We start from the raw sequence: 19,828 nt of genomic DNA, 5'->3' as shown, positions 1-19,828 counted from the left end.
TCCCCCCCAAATATTTGGGGCCCTATCACCTATCTGTCACTCTTATAGGTATTAGAGATTGAATTAGAAATAGTGTAGGAAACAATCCTGCTTTTGTTGGGTTTACAATATAGTGGAAAGATATTGAAAGACGACAAAGAAAATAGAGAACATAACTATATATTGTTTCCAATTATTTCATGTTTCAGATAGACAAATAAAGGCAGGGAGGAGGAACTGGGAGTTCTGAAAATTCGGGATGGGAACAACACGTAATTTTTAAATGGTGTAATACGGAGTGTCCCGGTACATTGCCGAGGGCTGTCCCATCCTGGTGGGTCCTTTTTTAGGGGGGTCAGTTCTCCTGGAACCCCGCTCAGCATCCTTTGCCAATAATTCCTACTGAGTTGATCATCTTAGATTTGATAGACTGGTAGCCAATGTCAGTTTTTATCACACACAATCTATTTCTGTAAATGTTTGTTGATGAACAAAATGCTGAATGATCAAAGAACTAATGGGCTGTTTTATCTTGCATCTCAAATGCTTGCTTGATGGTTTCAACTTTCTTAAGTAGACTTGACTTGGCTTACCAATGACCATGTTCAGTCATGTCTGTTTATATGAACTTGAGTCAGTTGTGCAGCTCTATAAGCAGACGGAAGTGTTAGGGGGCATTTGGTGCTGTTCAGCGGGGCTTGCTTATTTTGCAGATTTCCCCCGTCAGTTTCAGTGTAATAGTTCTAAAGAGAAGGGAAAGGTATTTTGATATTTCTTTATCTTCAACATTCTGCTCTGGCTCATTTATTCTGACAGTCAAAATAGCTGATAGCTCTTATTTGAAGCATTTTTAAGCCCTGAACACAGTGGTTTTGTTATTGAATTTGTTAATAACACTATAGTGTAGATATTCTATTGTTATTAGGCTACTGAACATTAGACTATTTCCTTGGGTGTAAGGAGGTGTTTCTAAAAAGTATTAGCCTCTTATATAAAATTATATTAAAATGAGTTTTAAGTAATATGGAACAGATTTATTTTTGGTTGTGTTGACTCTAAAGACATTCTAGTCTAGCCTTTGGAATGTGTGCATGCACAAGTGCAGATATATGTTGTTTTAAGTGTAATGTTAATGTAGCACTGAAGTTGACGATTGGTCATTGCTCCAACATAACGGATGTTTCTTTTGGTCTAGCTTCCACGTGGTGGCTTCCAAAGGGAGGCTTGAATGTTTGAACGCCATCCTTCTACATGGAGTTGATATCACAACTAGTGACACAGCAGGTATGTTTGCCTCCCTAGCCAATTATAGACCATGAAGACATACAGACTTAATTACAGTGCTCATCTTCTTCTTAAACGTCGGAAGGTCCTAATGTTGTAGGAGACAGGTGAGGCTGCCTGCACCTGCAAAGATCTATGAGCCCCGAAACCTTGACTCAACACCCGTGGGTTCCTTCTTACTCTGACCAAAGTGTGACTAAACAAGAGAAATACTTCAATTTCTGTTTGGAAATATTTGACAAAAGTTACTTCTAGGGCTTCATTGTGAGAAGTCAAGTTACAGGGAGTTTTGTAGAAGAAGGCTTTACTGGACTGACCAAGAGATGGAGACCTGAAGTCTAGTTCTCGTCTTGGTAATGTTACAGAGTTTGAAACCTCCGCTTTTGAAGAAACACTAAGAGCCATTTATTTTAAATTGGTATACTGCTCCCCATGCGACTCCTCAGTGCCATGAAATCTTTGGTTGTCCGTCTCTGATGAAGAGGAACTAACAAGAACAAGATAGCTGGCAGTGATGTGAACATTGACATTATGCTCTGGAAGTCATTCACATGTGGGAACCAATTGTACTCTCACACAAACCCAACAAGGCTGTGAGGCTCTGAGCCAGGAAGTAACTTACCCAAGGTCTTCCTTTAAGTAAGCAGAGGTCAGAGTCTGGTCTCCACCATACGCCTCATAAGGAAACCCAGTCTGTATTTGGTTAGCCATGTTTATAAAAGCATAAAATAAAAATTCGTAGTGACAAGTGAAATCTGTATTTTGCCTGGTTGTCTCTCTATACTTAGTCCTGCACATGTCTCTGTCATCCGTTTGTGTGCATGCCATCAAATAACTCCTTTTATAATTTAAGTAGGACTGAAAGACCCGCCGCATCAGGTCAGTTCTGACTCAGTGACCCTATAGGACAGGGTAGAACTGCCCCTGTGGGTTTCCCAGACGAACTTTGTATGAGAGCAGAGCGCCTCTTCTTTCTCCCATGGTTTCTAACTGCTGACCTCACAGTTAGCAACGCAGTGCATAACCCACTACCCCGCTGGCCTCCGATCACACCGGAGAGCTATGGCTTCTTCTCCCTTTTGTGTCTCCTTTTCTGTTCATCAGTACGGTCCCTCGCAGTTCTGTGGTTTATCTGTGAACTCAGTTGTTTTGCAGTTCCGTTCCGTTTTATCAGTAAATTAAACACAGGATTGAACATAAAGGAGAATTTTCTTAATAGCTCTCCTCTTGCATGCTGTCACCATGTTTCACTAAATGAATGCATGCTGTCAACGAGCTTTGGGTTGAGAAATGGAAAAAGGAGAAAGTGATGGCGACCACAGTTGTTGAGTTAGTAAGGAAAATCTTTATCTCAAGATTCATCGTATTCTAAATTGAGGACCTAACTCAATCTTGCTGCCACCCCTGAATGGACAAAGAAGTGCGTTTATGCTTATTTATGCTTTCTATTGATGTGTGTTGGGAGAGGGGGGGGTGGTACTTACTTTTAGAAGATTTAGACCAACTGAACCTCTTGAAAGCTGTTTATTGCACAATGTTTCTATACGTTTTGTTGATTAATAAAATGTAAGATGATCAAAAAAGTAATGGCATATTTTACTTTGCATCGTGAATGCTTTATGGCTTAAAGTTAGCTTCTTAAGCAGACTTGCTCTATTGGGGAACTTGTTCAGTTATACTTGTTTGCATGAAGCTTCAGTCAGCGGTGTAGGTCTCTGCAAAAGGAAGAGTTACGTGGCAGGTGTTGGTACTGTTTGTAGTGAGATCAGTGCAATGAATAGATAAAATGTATTTATTTGTTATTCTGATTCAGATTCAAGGGAGCATCTTATCTGTCAGGACATTTTTGCCTGGTGACTAATGTCATGACTGTTGCCCCCCCTCCATCGGTGCAGGTCAAGCTCTAATACTATCCCCAGCTCAGCAGATAGTATTGCACATACTTAGCTCTTTTTATGTCTTTTTCCCCTTGCCGTTTTCTGTTTATAGTTTCATTTAGGGTCGTCCTCCCTTGAGGGCAAGGACCTTCGGTTCGATCTGTTATAATCCAGATGTGGAAACTTGGATGTTTGGTTAAAAAACTATTTATTTTATCTTACCTCTTTCGTCTGCTGGCAGTGTGCAAGTATATTGAAAATGGCCAGCTTTCAAGTTGGGGTGGTTGTAGAGGACGCGGGGCGGGAGCCCGCAAGGCTTCACCTGCTGTCGTTTGCCAGGTGTCTTACCTGTGGTGTCACTAGGTTGGTATACTTTAGAACTGCTGTCTCTTGCTGCCACCTACCAAGTGACTCGTGTGGTATTTACGTAGTCCTGCCTTGACAATTTGATGTGGCCACGTTTCTGGGAGCATCTCATTGAACGCTGGAGACATCCACCACCATGCCAGCCTCCCCCATCTCCATCCATTGCTTTTAGTCCCCATGTACCGTCTCCCTTGACAGAGTACAAGGTTTCCAGGAAACCTGATCACGAATGTCCCCAAGAACCCCAAACTCAGTGACCACCAAGCTGATTTTGACTCCTAGTGACCCTGTAGTACAGAGTTGAACCGCCTCTGTGGGTTCCTAAGGCTGCAAATCTTCACGGGAGCAGAAATCCACATCGTTCTCCCAGGGTGTAGCTTGTGGGTTTGAACTGCTGGCCTTGTGGTTAGCAACTCAGTGTGTAGCCCACTGGCCACCGGGGCTCTTGATGAATTTAAGTTTGAAATGATCCTTTCTGACTTGTTTGTATTGTGTGGGTGTGGCTGAATATGCTGCTTTTTGTAGTTATGCTAAAACCAGTACTTCCTGGGTCTTGTTCCAAAGCCGATTTAGGAAGCTGCCGGTAAACAGTCAGACACAAGACAGCTGGTGTGACCCCTTGTGAGACTGTTCACACATGGTGAATAGCCGTGCGTTCCTTCTTTTCTAGCTGCAGGACCTACTTGGGAAATCAAGTGATGTGTCAGAGTTGGTGAGGAGAGAAGGAAGTTGGGAACATTAAAGATCGGAAACCTGTAAACATCCTTGCCATCCGTGGGGGCTGTGTGTGTACAAACACGTGTAAGGAGGAGAAACCGTGTTTGGGAGTAGGAAGTTCTCTGCAGGTTGGCATTTCCTAGTACTCAGAGTTAGTCCATCAGATGATTTGGTAGCCTCTTTATTTAAAATTATAACTCAGCATCAACTCTGTAGCAGTGAGTTTGTTTTGTTGTTGTTTTAAAGTGGCTCATTTGAATGCACATTGCATTTGAGCAAGTCATCTTGTTTTCAAAGGCACCGATCTCTCAGTGTGCTGTGAATTTCAGGAGAAGCTTAAATAATTGTGCAGAAAATGCCTTTTCTTTGGGCTGTAGCTTTTAACTTGTACCACTGCTGGCGCCTGTGCTATTGTTTAGTGAAATCTAGGTACTTCTTTCTCTCGTCTCCCCCACCCCCCCTTTCCCTTTTCCTCCCTTTTCATCTTCTTCCCACCCTCTGTGCTGATGTTTAACTCTAGGTCAGGCACTCATCTGGGGACTGGAGATGGATCGAGTGGTAAGGGAAGGCAGACTTTCTGCTCTTTATGCATCTGTGTGTTTAGGTTTCTTCCGCCTTCCTTGTTTTGGCGTGTACATTTAGCTATTATTTAAAAGTCAAATTAGGTAAATCATCTTATAAACGGAAGCCAGGCTTACAAAAAGTATCCTGTCACTTGAATTTGGGGGAAAAGGTTCACCTTTATATAGAAAATTTACAGTCTGAGGAAAATAAAACTTTACATGTCACATCTTAAATTGTTTCTTTTTTAGGGAGAAATGCTCTTCATCTGGCTGCAAAATATGGACATGCATTGTGCCTACAAAAACTTCTACAGGTAACTTTTCTACTTGAAGCAGTTCCTACGTGGACTTTCATTATTTTGATGGAAAATAACAGATGCTTTTTCAATGTGTTTTTGGAATTTGAGATCAAAGCGCTTGGTAGACTAACTTTGACCACTGGCTTACATAGTATTTTTTCCATCATTTATGAAGGAATGTGAACAATAAAGAGCAAACATTCCGGAGGAAGTGAATTGTGTAACTCCGAGTATTAAAAATAAATAACAAAGACTTGACCTTCCTGTTGACATTAGCTGGAGACTAGACTTTTCTGTTGTCTCATATATGATAAGATAAAATGTTATAACAGGATTTATATTTTTCTATATAAACGTAGATAACAGACTATGTCATATTGAGATCATTAGTTAAATATTTTTTCAGGCAGCTATGGGATTCTGTGAACTAGTTGGCTGAGTAAGTTTTTCAGCCCCGGCCGAAACATTCGTAACATTAAGTTCACAGCAGAGCTCTTGTTTTTCTGATTCAGGAGTGCAAATTTTAATTCTTGCTGAAAACAAACAATAGCATATTTTTATATTCTTTGCTATTGTAATATAACATATGATTTCTTGTTTGGTGAAATAATGTTAAATTTACAGTATAATGCTATTATATCCGCTTCATGTCAAAATATTTAGTGGATTGTCTAGCAGTCTTTCATTTCTTTGATAAAACGGAATGTTTTTAGATTAAGGAACAGCTGTTGGTTTGAGTATAGATGATTTGTTTTAAAGTAAAACTCCCACAGTAATAACGTTCTGTGTTTTCCTAGTACAATTGCCCGACTGAACACGCAGACCTACAGGGGAGAACCGCACTTCATGATGCAGGTGCGCAAAGCATCCAGGTGGATGCAAACAAGTAATTGTTTAAATGTCCAGACGTTCCATTTCCAATTTGTAACACACTTGTTTAATTCTCAGAGAAACAAAGACTATTGTATTTTATCTACTCAAGCTCGAAATTCATGAGATTGTTCATCATAAAATGTCTTAGCAGTCATTGTTTACAGGACAGTTAGTTTGCTAGATGCTGAAGGCTCAAAGACCATAATCCTCTCAGGGAAGTCCTGGGACGCCTGTGGGTTTATGTTTATGTTCAGGTTTGGAAATTGATGGGGAGACATCGGAAGGAGAAGGACCTTTCTTTCTTAGAAACTTGATTTACCTAGTCAGTGTTTCTGAGCTTTGCTTTTCTCATCTGTGAGATGCTATTACAGGTACAGCACTGCTGCAGATGGTGGCTGGAGTTAGATGCTAGATAGTGCCGGACGCTTAGCAGTCTTTCACTTCTTTAATTTCTCAGGAATTAGGGATGGTAGGCAGCCCTGCTCACATTCCATTGACAAGAACAAAGCCACTTGGCTATATGCATCTGCAAAGGAGGCTCTGGAAGATAATCTCTAGGTGACTGGCTCTGGCCCAGCGAGTGCAAGGTCCAAGGAGAGAAGAGATTGTGGTAACAAATTCCATTCCCGCTGCAGCCCAACCCTCCTGCACCTCCTTCTTCCCAAGAAAGCACACGTCACTCTCTGCCCAAGGAGAGAAGCCATCGTCCCTCCAGTTCCTGCAGCTAGCTCCAAGTCCAGGGCTTCTGAGTGGTTTGTCTCTGATAAGACTCCTAATGGTCCAGCAGCCTGTAAGCTCAGAGCAAGCATCTGTGCCCCTACCATAGTGCGGCCAGGACCAGACCCTGCTGCTGTAGAGCTTGGTTCGCTCTTTTGGATGGTCCTGGTTCTGCCTTCTGGGAGGAAGTCTTGATTCTTTTTCCTCTGCGACCCTTGGCTCCGCCTCCTCAGAGGTTCCTCCGTGGCCATCGAGAAATGGCTATTAGTAGAGGCTGCTTAAGGGCTAGAACAATCTTGAGTTAGCAGACTAGGCTTTGTGGTTTTGAGCACTGTCGTTCTCTTAAACTCTTGGTAAGTTTGGGGTTTTAAAAGTCATTTTATTGGGGGCTCGTACAGCTCTTAGAACATTCCATACATAAATTGTGTCAAGCACATTTGTACATATGTTGCCATCATTTTCTAAAAAAAGCCTTGGTCGGTTTCTGGACTATTTGTTGCCAACCACTTCTGTGTGCCAGTAAACATCTCCTAAGCTCCATTTCTTCCAAGACAGGAGATTTTCAAACTGCTGTATTAGACTATATGCAGGCTTTGATCACTATGGTTATTTGAATTAATCAGGGAAAGTTTAAAAATACATAAATTTCATGTGAAATTCAGAAGGAATTTTCAATGTCAGGTTATCAAGAAAGGCTTGTATTTATTGTAGATTATAAATTTAGGCAACATTTTCCTTTGACTGACAAAACAAGGGATTACACACACAGAGGCTCTCAACTATGCTTTGTTTCCTCGCTGTGTTTCTACGCTCTCGATTCCCCACCTCTTTTTAGTCCTTGCTCCTTCCTGACCACCGCAAAGAATAGCCCTGGATGAGGAGGCAACATCCTCGATCTGACCCTGACTTCAGGACTGGACTCCCCGGCCCCCTTTTTTCTTACTGGTTGAGAGAAAAAATGTGAACAACAGAAGTTTGATCTCTTGCTGCTTGTTTTAGAAAAGCCTGTGAGTTCTCAAGTATCTAGACCCATTCTTTATTTCTTCACGCCCATCGTTGTTCACAGACTGGCTCTGTCTTGCTCAAACTCATCTCTGGCTGGTAATATCTCACCCACAGCAGTAAGCAGCTGCCATTGTGCACTGACTCCCGGCTCTGTGCTCTATAGCATATGGTGTGCCACCCCAATGATGCCAGGCAACAGCTCTACCAGATGTTTGCCACTGCCTGCGAACAACCACCAGACTACCAATCCGAACTGTGTACTCGCCACCAGCCACCCAGCCACCATTTGAGGTGTTTAGAACAGTGACATCCCATTCTTGATAGCACTTTTCCCTTCATTAGTCGGGATTAAGGCTAGGCTCCTATAATAAAGAGACCCCACAATAACAGGCTTAAAGAATATAGAATTGCATTCTTTCATGTAACAGCCCTGATGTTCCGATTGGCTGCGCCTCTGCTCCATATCTGTCTCCAGAGACCCAGATTTCTCCCGTTTTGCTTCTTTACTGTATCCTAGAAGGAGCCTGGTGGTGCAGTGGTTTTGCATTGGGCTGCTGCTAAGTACTGCAGGGTCAGCAGTTTAAAGCCACCAGCCACTCTGTAGGAGGAAGGGCGAACTGTGGAAAGACGTGCAGTCTCGGAAACCCGCAGGGCCCTTCTCTCCTGGCCTGTAGGGCCCTGTGAGTTGGCACCGGCTTCCTGGTGGGGAGTTTGCCTTTGAGTTGTGGTGCTATCTCCTAGAGCACTTTGCTCGTCTTGAGGGTAGACACTGGCAGCAGGCCCAAGTGCCTGCTCACAGGTAAGGAAAAGAACACGGAGGAACACCTAACCAACCGGCGGTTTGACGGCCTGGACCAGGAGGTAGCACTTGGGTCCACTGCCGTATTTCATTGGCTGCATCTAACTCATGGGATCACGCCAAAAAAAAAAAACCAAATCCCACCACCAGGTCAATTCCGATTCATAGCAACCCTGTACGACAGGGGAGAGCCACCACCATGGCTTTCCAAGACTGTATTTCCTTCCCGGAGTAGAAAGCCCTGTCTCTCCTCCCCTGTAATCACACTGAGCTACAGAAGGGAGACATGCGGCCTCGAGAAAGGGCAGGGCTCAACTGACTGTTGTGGGTTCAATGTCTTATATCTCTGGAGTTTATCATGGTTTACATATTTTCATTCTCATTTGTTGGACGTGAATGCTTGTGAATTTAATAGTTCCTAAATAACTGAGTTCAGGCCCATTTATTAATTTGGTTAGATAAGAGCTTTTGCTTCCTTAAAAATACTAGAAATAAAGAGTCTGGGAAACAAAGTGACTTTCTTCTGTAGTTTTCTTTGAAAAAAGGAATAATGACTTTGTCAATGATTGCTGAGCTAATAATGTATTTCAGCTCATAGCACTTTAAAAAAATTCATGGAGAGGGAGACAATCATGTTTTATGATTGCTCCCCAAGTGTTGGTTAAAGGAGAAGCACAGTTTGGTTTTATAAGAACTTTTTTTTTTTTTTAAGCATCACTAAGGACAGGCATTGCAATATGTACTTGTTAAAGAGCGATGAGTTGTGTGTGACACTTCAGCCACTGGGGCTGTTTAATTAAAAAATGAGTAAGATTCTTTAGGGACAGAAAACAAGGACAGCCAACACTTCAAGAACCAAGTCTCTTAATAGCTGTGCTTGAAATAAATGGTGAATCAACACCAGTCAGTGTACGAAGGAAGACAGGGCTCCAAAAGTATTGTGGCGATGATTGCACCGGCCTTGCCCACATGATTGAACTGTTGAGTGGCCTGCCATGTTCATTCTAGCTCAAGAAAACCATTCCGAAAAACAACAGCATTGCAATTGGTGAGGGCTGTTTGCTACCAAAATAAAACCCTGCCATTGAGTTGATTCCAACTCTTAGCGGCCCTGTGTGACAGAACTGTCCCTGTGGGTTTCTGAGAATGGGACTCTTTACAGGAACAGAAAACCTCGTCTTTTCCCCTGGCAGTGGCTGCTAGATTCAAACCGCTGACCTTGCTTGCGGTTGCAGTCCAACTCGTAACCCACTATGCCACCAGGGTTCCCCTCTGTTTGTTACAGCAGTTGGAATGAATAATCCAACGCACATTTCTCCCTGATGTCATTTACCTGGCTTTCTTAGTCACTAAAACGTAAAAACCCATAGCTGTACGTTTAGTCAGGCTGGCTGTCTGCTATAGCTCCAGCTTCTAGACTGCCTTCCGCTGATTAATAGCTCTGTAAATATTTGTCAAATCAGATAGATAGATGATAGGTAGACAAAGGAAATAGAAAATTCAAATTTGACTTCTATTGATGTTAAAAAAGTAGTGCATTCTTGGCTTCTACAAGGATGTCAGTAGTGTTGGCCATAATAAAGTACACAGCACTGATAAAGCGACCTCATCAAACCCACTGCCGGAGAGAAATTTGATGCTTACAATGCTCAGCTCAGTGAAGATTACGTAGTGTGGTAGCCTCGATGTTCAGAAACTCATGCCTTATATGGATCTTACCAAAGAGCACGTGTCTCACCAACCGGGGCTCACCGACTCTCCTTTTCCTTTGCTCTCCAAAGCTATGGCCGATTGTGCTTCCAGCATCCAGCTGCTGTGTGACCATGGGGCCTCTGTCAATGCCAGAGACGTAGTAAGTCCATGTTCAAGTAGTCTCACGTTCCCAACTTCCACATTGGAGGTTTGTTGTGTATTTAATGTTGTCTCACTTTTCATGCTGCTAAGGATGGGCGGACACCACTGGTCCTGGCTACTCAGATGTGTCGGCCAACAATATGTCAACTGCTGATAGACAGAGGAGCAGATCTTAATTCCAGAGACAAACAAAACAGGTAAGTGTCATCATGGCTCGCTGGAGACCCGTTGGAGGCACAGAGGTTATGACGCTCTGCTGCTGTCGCTTGGCTTTTTCACCCACCGTGCGTCTGCTCGCCCTTGGCTTGCTCTTCCTTGGGGCTGGCTCCCTCTTCTCACTTTCCCCGGCCTGCTGAAGAAGCATGGAGAGGAGTGTCATCTCCCCACCTCTGGGATGTCTCATTTGACCTAGCACGATGGCAAACTGGCCAGTCTTCTTGCCTCAGGGCTCTGTAGATCTTCTTTGAAGGCCCCGCCCCCACAAGGGTTCCATGCCCTTACCTGCATCAGTGGTAGGCTGCCCACTTCTCATGGTAGTCTCACATAGTTTCATCAGATCGTCATATGGGAGTCAAGGCTATATTAATTCACTGTACTGCACCTAGACTGTGAAATAAATCCAAGGGCTGTGGTAACATGGGGCAAGTTGAGGAAGGTGTATTTGAGGAGGCAAGTTTTAAGTTTAGTCTGAAGATGTTAAAATACCCAGTTATAAGAAACAAAACTGAGAAATCAGCAATAGGAATATGATTCTTGTTTTGGAATATAAGGATTTTCTGGGGAGGCTCATGAAGGGTCTTAAATAATTTGGGTTATTGTTCGGGTTTTGAGCCGAGTACTAATAGGGTGAAATGATGAATTGTGGAAAAAAAAAAAAAAAAGAAATGATCAATTGTGAAAAGATTTTTATGCTAGTTTTTAAAGGGAAATGAAGGGCTGGGATAAAGGAGATTAATTTAGTAGAAGATGTTACAAAAGGTATATAAAGTGATGTAACATTTCAGCTCTGCGACAAAGGCACAAAGCAGAGGCTTTTATGCACGTGAGGGTGTTCAAACCGGATGAAACCCCCCCAGTTGTCCTACGCGTCTGTTTTCAAAGCAGCACCTGCCCTCAGAGCCGCGGCTCTGGTAGGATGCTGCTGAAAGGTCCTCTTCGACTTCTCAGTGTGGTCTTCTTTGGCGTTCTCCCCCAGAACGGCTCTGATGCTTGGTTGTGAGTATGGCTGCAAAGATGCCGTCGAAGTCTTGATTAAAAATGGTGCTGATGTGAGCTTGCTGGACTCCCTGGGACACGACAGCCCTTACTATGCAAGAATCGGCGACAATCTGGACATTCTCACCTTGCTGAAGGCTGCATCAGAAAATACCAGCAAAGGTACCAGTAGTTTGCTCTAATTAGAGAAGTCCAGGGTGGGCTCAGATAAGAGAACTGCAAGAAGCACCCACGCATTCTTACGGATTGACGTGTAGTTCACCACCTTCTCCCACGGGCTTGCTTATTATGTCATAGCCATTGTTTTGAAGCGGTGCGGAGGAAGGTGCATACATGACTAGTTTATGGAGAAAAACCTTGATACGCCTTCGAGTCATTTAAGGATTTAAGGTGAAAGAATGCCAAATCAGAGGTTTTATCCATACACTCGTGTGCGAACACACACACACACACACACACACACACACACACGCACAAACACACACACTGTGTACACAAACATTTGTACCAGGAAAGAGTGTGAGGCTCTTAATTCTTATACTGGGAAAATTTAAAGGAAGAACCATTGTTTAAACGTGGATGCAAAAGATTGAGCCATCAATGTTTGTCGAATGGTTGTGCATTAAAGAGAAATCGGACATTCCGGATAGTACAGCAAATCACATGTCACCTGCCATACTACTGAGCCTGGGGAACACCTTGAGGCATATCCTTTAGTCCTTCCTGCATGCCTAAAATTGAGCTCACCTACAGCATTGTTCTGTGGCTTGCATTGCCCACTTAATTCATGTGAGAGGCTTGTTTTTCATCATTTTTCCCTTTGTGATCTTCATTGATACATAAAGTTTCATTTATTTGAGATTGAATAAGGCCTCAAATGAAAACAAAACAGGATTTAAGGATCACTTCCATCAAGTTGACTCTCCCACGGAGAGACTGGTGGCTTTGAACTGCTAACCTTGCTGCTAGCAGCCCGAATAGTAACCCACTGTGCCACCAGGGCTCCTTGAATAAAGACATTCATTCACTACAGTAAGGAGCCCTGGCTGTGTACTGGTTAAACGGCTGACTGCTGACTGGAAAGATCAGAGGTTCAAATCTAGCTGCTTTCAGGAGAAAGATGTGAAGACCTGCATCAATTTCCGTCTGGGACACCTGGCAGGACAGTTCTCCTCTGTCCCCGGGGGCGTTCTCCATCGGAATTGACCCGGCAGCTCATAACAACAGCTACTGAATTATTTTTCATAGCGAAAACCAAACGTGTATATATAGGTTTTGGGTGGTATTTAAACGGCTTACAATTTTCCACTGTTAAAAAACAACAATATTATAAACGTCCTCGTATGTAAACATTTTGTCATATTTTTATTGTCCCTTTTGAATCAATTCCTAGAAACTTAATCATTGAGTTACAGCGTTTGTTCATTTAAAAAAAATCTTTTGATATGTTATCCAATTTAGGAGCATTTTAAATTTCCCATTTTTTATCTGCCTCCCCACCCTTGTGTTATTTGTGATCTATCTGTGTACTGTCCTATCAAAATAACTGCCAATTTGATAGGCCGCAGTGCTGTCTCACTAGTTTTCTAACCCTAATTTTCAGAAATAAGCCTGTCCAAGAGTAATTGTGAAGGGAGACTTTAGATTTCCTTTCCTTAATGTTGACCTTCTCTCGGAGAGTTGGAATCATATCTACCCACATGACTTACTGCCTGACCGTCCGCTTTCTCTGCCCTTTTTCCCTCTTTAGGAAGAGAGCTTTGGATGAAAGGACCAGCTGTGCAACAGGTAACTCTTAATTTTTAATAAGTATTGCAAAGGTTAAGTAAAGTTCTTAGTAAAGCTGGCTAATGACTTTGCACAACTGTTTGAGTGTAAGTGCACGCGTGTCTTTTCCTTCCGTTAGTCACGCTCATGCACGATCTAGCTACTCCGATCCCAAGACCCCGTCAGGGTCCACTCCCTCAGCTTGAGACAAAGGGAGAATGCACGGCCTCCTCACCATTGGCCTTGACCGTCTATCTAATCCTCCGAGTATCAGATGTTGTGCGTTGTTGAGATTCTGAAATGTTGGGCTTTCATGTTTCGGACCATAGACAGCTTTTCCCTAATCTGTAACAGTGAGGGTCAAATGTTTGCCATTATTGGGAATTCTTCCAGTACCATGCAAAATAAAAAAGACAGTTTAAACACGATTACACATTACGATTTCAGTACCACGTAACATTGTTGTTTCTTTTCAGTGTGTGTGTGTATGTGTGTACTGGTTAAATGGTAGGAGTAGGCAGTCCCTGGCTGACGAACATCTGACTTATGTACACATCGTAGTTATAAACAAATCCTGTAAGCTTATAGTATTAAAATGTTGAGATATACCCAATGGCTATTAATAACATATGGATGGTACTTTGTGTTATGTATCAGAATATTAGTATTATAACTGTATTATTATTTTAAAGATGTTTTAGTTTTTCTAGCAATTTTTTGAAGTGTTTTTTAATGCATAGAAGGAGCACTACATACAAGGACAAATATATGACCAATGGATTACAATTCCGTATTGTAAAATACAAACCGTGCCTAACTTTTGACTTACATGCAAACACTACTTGAAGACAGGCTTAGGACTGGAGCTTCTTTGTAATCTGGGGATTGCCTGTACCCCACTGAAGACTTGACATAAAAGCAGCATGTTACATGAAATAACTCAAAGCTCGCTCTTGGGAACTTTCTGCTTTTTATGAAATCATAGTTGAACCTGGGTTTCCAGCCCTGCTGATGCAATGCTCTCTTGTTAGAGGGGGTGGGGCTGCGGCGCTCTTTCGGTCTTGCTCAAACGCTAGTGTTAGGCAGCTCGCCTCTTCTGCTGGCTGTTCCCTTCCAGGCTCTCAGCTTTTCTCTAGTGAGAGGAACGCAAGTCCTTCCAAACCCTGGAGAGAGAGGAATCAGGTACCTTCTGAGCCATCCGATCACCGTCCCGTGTCATTTCTCTACTGTACCTGCAGCCAACAGCTGCATGAAAGCATGCTTTCCGTCCTCATCTGTCCGAATGAAGTCGCACATTCATGCATGTCAGGTCTCTGTCAGCAGCAACTGCTCAGTGTTGTCCCCCCTTCCTCGGAGCACTGGGCTGGGGCCAGAAATAAAGCAGACACTGTTTGATCTGCGACCACTGTTCATAGGCTCAGAGAGAAATGCATTTTGAGCTACAGAGATCATGGAGATACATTCTTCTTGAATATTAGCATGCCAGGGACCCGGTGCTCAGCATGGTAGGAATGATCTGCATGCATACAAGGAGTGGGTAATCTACTCAGAAGTGAGACTCGTGGCTTCCCATTATGTTGTCCCCATTGCCCACTACATATCTGTATTGAGAATCTTTTTTGGGTTTGTTCTTAACCTAAGGGCCGTAAGCTTCCTGTTACTAAGAGGCCCAGGGTTGTCATGAAAATGAGACTTACTCAGTGATTTGTTTAACCATCACCTATTGCGCTCCCGTAGACACCAATTGCTGTTTTAAGGGCTGAGGGCAGTGTATCGTGCATGACACAGCCCTTGCCCCTATGGAGCCTCCAGTCGAATGACAGGGATGTATAGTACGCACACGAATATTCAGTTTCACAGCAGATGCTGAAAAGACAAGCTAAACCAGAGTAGGGATGAAGAGTTGGGGGTGGGGAGTAGAGGTGAGAGGCTACTTTGGGCTGATCCGTCAGCAAGGACTGCTCTGAAGGAGTGACCAAAGAGTAGACATCTGAAGGGAGGCAGCGAGCCTGGGGGCCGTGTGGAAGAAGCCTTAAGGAAAAGATGGGAGCAGTGCCGAGCCTCTGATTGCCTGCCCACAGGGCAGGAGACCAGAGTGGCAGGAGCGGGTGTGCCCAGCAGGGGGCGGCAGTGGAAGTAACTGGCAGATTGTGGGGGCCTTGTGTGCGGAGGCCTCTGCAGCCACACCCCGGGAGAATTCATAGTAGGAGATGGGTGGATACCAAGTCAGCGGTGCTGGTCATCACCACCACACGGGTTCCCAAGGGGCAGAAGAGGCTGGTAGCGACCTGAAGCTTCGTCCAGAAGGTGGCTTTTCAAAGGACTGATTGATTTAGGACAAGGCCTACAGACTGAAGGGTGGATTGGGTAAGGTTTCCTCATGAAGTTCGCGTGAGCTCAGGGAATTGTCATGACGGGGAAACAGTGCCTTAGTGCGATTTTCCGGGCTCTGTTTTCCATTTTCTGTAACTTTCTCCCTGATAACCTCCCCGTGGTCATCTTGTGCTCTTTGAAAAGAATCTAGCAACAAGAGCCCTTGGGAATGCTGAAAAAAACCAAAACGAAACAGCAGTTTCCATAACCTTGTGGGCTGACCTTGGCTGCACTAGCCAGCAGATCGCCTCAAGCCACGGTTTGGATTGGGCCTCTTGGAAGGCGCCCTAAGGAGACTGAGAGAACCTGTCTGCAGCCATACACCGATTCCAGAGACACGCTTAGACTCTTCACGTGTGAACTGGAGCCCTGGTCCCTCTCTCCCTCCCTCCCTCGGGGCCGCACTGCCATCGAGTTGGTTCCCACTGACAGCAACCCCTGAGGACAGAGTAGAACTGCTCCAAATCTTGCCAGAGCGGAAAGCCTTCTTGTTCTCCCGCGGACCTCTCGTCGCCGTACTCTGTCACTTACCCTTCCTTGGCCACCCAGCCAGGGGATGTGAGCGTCTGTTGTTCAGCCCGGCTCAGGATGATGCGTGTCCCTCCCTCGCCACTCCCCTCCTGCATATTGCAGTCCAGCTGTGTTCAGAGAAGTAAATCGTTTCTCTGTTTCTTTCAACGTTCCCAGGACTCTCTCTCCCCGCCAGCTGCTTTGCAGTTGGTTACGATGCTTTATAGTGACATCGGTGTCTCGTACACATTCTCCTTTGTACAAGTTAGTGAGTTTCGTTATAAAACGAATCCTCAACAATCAGGATTTTCAATTTGTTCTTATTCATTATTTAAGCCTAAATTATTCTTGATTTAGTCAGATGCCACCTACTACTCTTAAGATGCTTTGCACTTGGGGGATTTGGAAGGAAGTGCTGCCACCTTGTGTTTCCTGCCGCAACATTTAGTGTCAGATCAACTGAACACCTTGGCTCATTGTCGCTAACCTGTGCTTTCTCTGGTTTCACCAAGTGGCATTTGACGCATATGCAAGAAGAAGTCAACACAAAGTCACATCAGAGGGAGCACCAGACCGTGCAGGTACAGAGAAGAAACCTCTGGGATTTTCCTTGAGAAAGGAGGCCGGTGGTGACTGACAGGACAGGGAGGGGAGGCGGCGAAGCTGCATGAGGAAAGGGAAGCATGTTGCTACGGCCTGAGATTTTGCTTTCTTGCCCAGCACCTTCCATAAAGAGCTGGGTTTTTTTATGTAAATACTGGAGTCAATATGTGATACAGGTAGCATGAGACATGGGCTGTCGAACGTATATTGGAAGAAAAGAATGCAACTAAGCGTTATGTAAGCTTTTACATGATGTAAACCACACGTTCGTTTGTGTGGGGAAACTATTAATCATGGTAATAAAAGTGATGGCTTGCTGTGGAGTGCTGTCCACCATTCCCAACGCATAGAGATCCTATAGGACAGCATAGATGGGGCCCATGTGGGCCCCTGGGCTTCAGCCCCCCAGGAGCAGACCCCCAGGTCTCTCTGCCGCAAGAGCTGATGGTTTGACCTGCTGGCCTTACACTTAGCAGCCCTTCCCCATCTGCCACCAGGGCTCCCGGAAAGCCTTGCCACTTAGTGCCAATAACATGCAAGCTGAACTTTTTATTGAAGTATTTATTTTGATTAAGAAAAATAATCTGTTACATTCACCACACAGTAGTGTTTACCTTTCCCGCTGGTCCAAGTTGTCAAAAGGATAGTAATTAGGTGGCTTGTACTGGAGAAGATACAAAATGAAATTTTATGACGGAAGCACCAGTGACGTGACAAGGGAATAGCCGCTTTCCAGGTGGTAGAGCAAAGCGTTTTCTGTACATTTCATGCTTGGTCGCAGCTCGCTGCGTAGTTAAGGAAATGAACGATAGCCCTGTCCTGTCTTATCTCCAGTGTCCTGTCAGCACTGACATGCTGATCGCTCTAATAATAAATGTGAAAGCTTTATTAAGCAAGGATATTAAGGTATTGAGCCAAGTTTGAAAGAGTACATTCTGAGCGTTTTCTGCTCCCAGATGACACTTGTATTTTCATTTGTTGGGTGTGCGATGATTTGTTCTGTTCATGATTGTACTTACTGGATACCATAGAAAACCCTTGGTGGAGCAGTACTTAAGTACTCACTGCTCCCTCTGTGAAACAAACCAACCCGTCAGTGTGCTCCCATGAAGGGCAGACCCTGGAGACGCCCCTGGGCGCAGGTACGCTGGGCCTTGGGTTGGGGGCCGGGTGGGGGGATGCTGTCTCAATGGCACCCAACAGCAAAACCAAATTTCTTAAAACAGGAATTTTCTCAATTATTTCTGATCTCTAGATTTTAAATTATTCGAACGTTTTTCCTTGAAGTTATTGTGTCTTTTCGAAAACCCGTTTTATATATGCCTGTATCAACATGTGACAGAAAGCGACCTTTCGATGGACCTATCACAAGATGTGATCTTTCATTTTGAAGGACCTGGAGATGGAAAATGAAGATCTGAAAGAGAGGCTGAGAAAAATCCAACAGGAACAAAGAATACTGGTGGACAAAGTCAACAGCTTACAGCTCCAGCTAAACGAGGTGAGCACCTGCGGCCGGCCGGCCAAGAGAGCTGAGAGCTGGCTTGCTGCCGGCACCAGGTCAGTCGGGTGACGCAGTGCGCTGGCAGTGGCCGTACTAAGCTAGCAGCATCAGGAGCGTCCCGGCCAGCCCGTGGTCCTGGGTGCTGAAGGAGGTCGGCCGGGCCAGAGCAGGTGGTTGTGTCTCACTCTGAGAAGCTCTGTCTTACTCGGGCCCAGGACTTTGTAAAGGAGGACTCCTCCCTGGGGGGCTCATGACATATCAATTGGAAACAAAATTAACGATCCCATTCTAGAATCATATATACTTATCCGCGGATTTGAGAGACAAAGAGTACGCGTTCCCTTCAAGTACACGAGGTTCGTAGTCCTGATGTTCATTTCATGACTCATTACATAGCATTTCACGTGCTGAGACAGTACGTTGTATAGGAGGGGCTTCAAACGTTTCACCGACACATTCTGTAATCTTTTTTTTTTTAATTAATCAATTTATTGGGGCTCATACAATTCATCACAATACATAGATCAATTGTGTAAAGCACATCTATACATTTGTTGCCCTCATCATTCCCAAAATTCTCTTGCCTCTTGGGTTCCCGGAATCCGCTCATTTTCCTCCCCCCCCTCCCTTCCCTTCCTCCTCCCCTTTCCCCCATGCACCCTTAATAATTTATAAATTATTTTTGTATCTTACATTACACTGTCCGGCGCCTCCCCTCACCCACCCCGCTGCTGCCCGTCCCCCAGAGAGGAGGCCATACGCGGCTCCCTGTGATCCATTCCCCCTTGCTACCTCCCCCTTCCCTCCTGGTATCGCCACCGTCGCCCCCGGTCCCGAGAGGCTCCTCCGTCCTAGATTCCCTGCGCTTCCAACTCCCATCCGCACCGCTGTGTATCATCTGGTCTAACCAGGTCTGCAAGGCGAAACTGGGGTCCTGGTAGTTGGGGGGAGGAAGCGTTCAAGAACTAGGGGAAGGTTGTGAGTTTCGTTATTGCTATACTGTACCCTAAGTGACTCATCATTCTGTAATCTTTTAATGCAACTTTCCCATGAACATTTGGGAGCCCCTGCATACGCAGTCATGTTTACGTTATCGGTGTTAAAGTCAAAAAGGTTAGGAACACAGATGAAGGGGCTTGTCGGCATTGGAAGGGCGTGACAAGGAGCAAGCCCTGAATTCTGCGTGGGGCTCGGGAAGTGGCGAGAAGGGCGCTGATGGTCGGTGTTGAGAGCAGAGTGGGGCTGGGTGGCGGCCGGTGCTCAGAGCAGCAGAGGGACCCCTGAGCCCTGCTGTGAGAAGGGTGGCGGCGGCTCAGACAGCAGGTGTGGGAGTCCGCAGACCTCGTTTTCTCCTCACACTTTGCTCCTAGATGTGAAGGTCTGTGCCTTTCAAAGTAAGCTCCATGAATTAAAAGGGATCTCTCCTTTTCATTTTAGGAAGTCATGGTTGCTGACGATCTGGAAAGTGAGGTAGGAGCATCATTCTGTTTTATGCATTGAGTTGTCAAAGGTTTTCACATCTG

The 19,828-nt window shown here is 44.6% G+C and overlaps 1 protein-coding gene across 1 annotated transcript in view; it reads left to right on the top strand.

The window, feature by feature from the left end:
• UACA (uveal autoantigen with coiled-coil domains and ankyrin repeats) overlaps nucleotides 1-19,828 on the top strand; it is a 54,683-nt gene that overhangs the window by 14,337 nt on the left and 20,518 nt on the right. The window contains exons 3-12 of the mRNA XM_045285703.1: nucleotides 1,175-1,263; nucleotides 5,036-5,100; nucleotides 5,883-5,940; nucleotides 10,261-10,331; nucleotides 10,424-10,530; nucleotides 11,529-11,710; nucleotides 13,299-13,336; nucleotides 16,711-16,779; nucleotides 18,195-18,302; nucleotides 19,743-19,775. Coding sequence (XP_045141638.1) covers nucleotides 1,175-1,263; nucleotides 5,036-5,100; nucleotides 5,883-5,940; nucleotides 10,261-10,331; nucleotides 10,424-10,530; nucleotides 11,529-11,710; nucleotides 13,299-13,336; nucleotides 16,711-16,779; nucleotides 18,195-18,302; nucleotides 19,743-19,775 — 820 coding nt within the window. The remainder of the gene's footprint in view (nucleotides 1-1,174; nucleotides 1,264-5,035; nucleotides 5,101-5,882; nucleotides 5,941-10,260; nucleotides 10,332-10,423; nucleotides 10,531-11,528; nucleotides 11,711-13,298; nucleotides 13,337-16,710; nucleotides 16,780-18,194; nucleotides 18,303-19,742; nucleotides 19,776-19,828) is intronic.

This window comes from Echinops telfairi, unplaced genomic scaffold (assembly GCF_000313985.2).
Source record: "Echinops telfairi isolate 266 unplaced genomic scaffold, ASM31398v2 ScPeMD7_7475;HRSCAF=8513, whole genome shotgun sequence".
NCBI classification, from domain to species: Eukaryota; Metazoa; Chordata; class Mammalia; order Afrosoricida; family Tenrecidae; genus Echinops; species Echinops telfairi.
The sequence above is the reverse complement of the archived record's forward strand: the minus strand, read 5'-3'. Positions and strand labels throughout refer to the sequence as shown.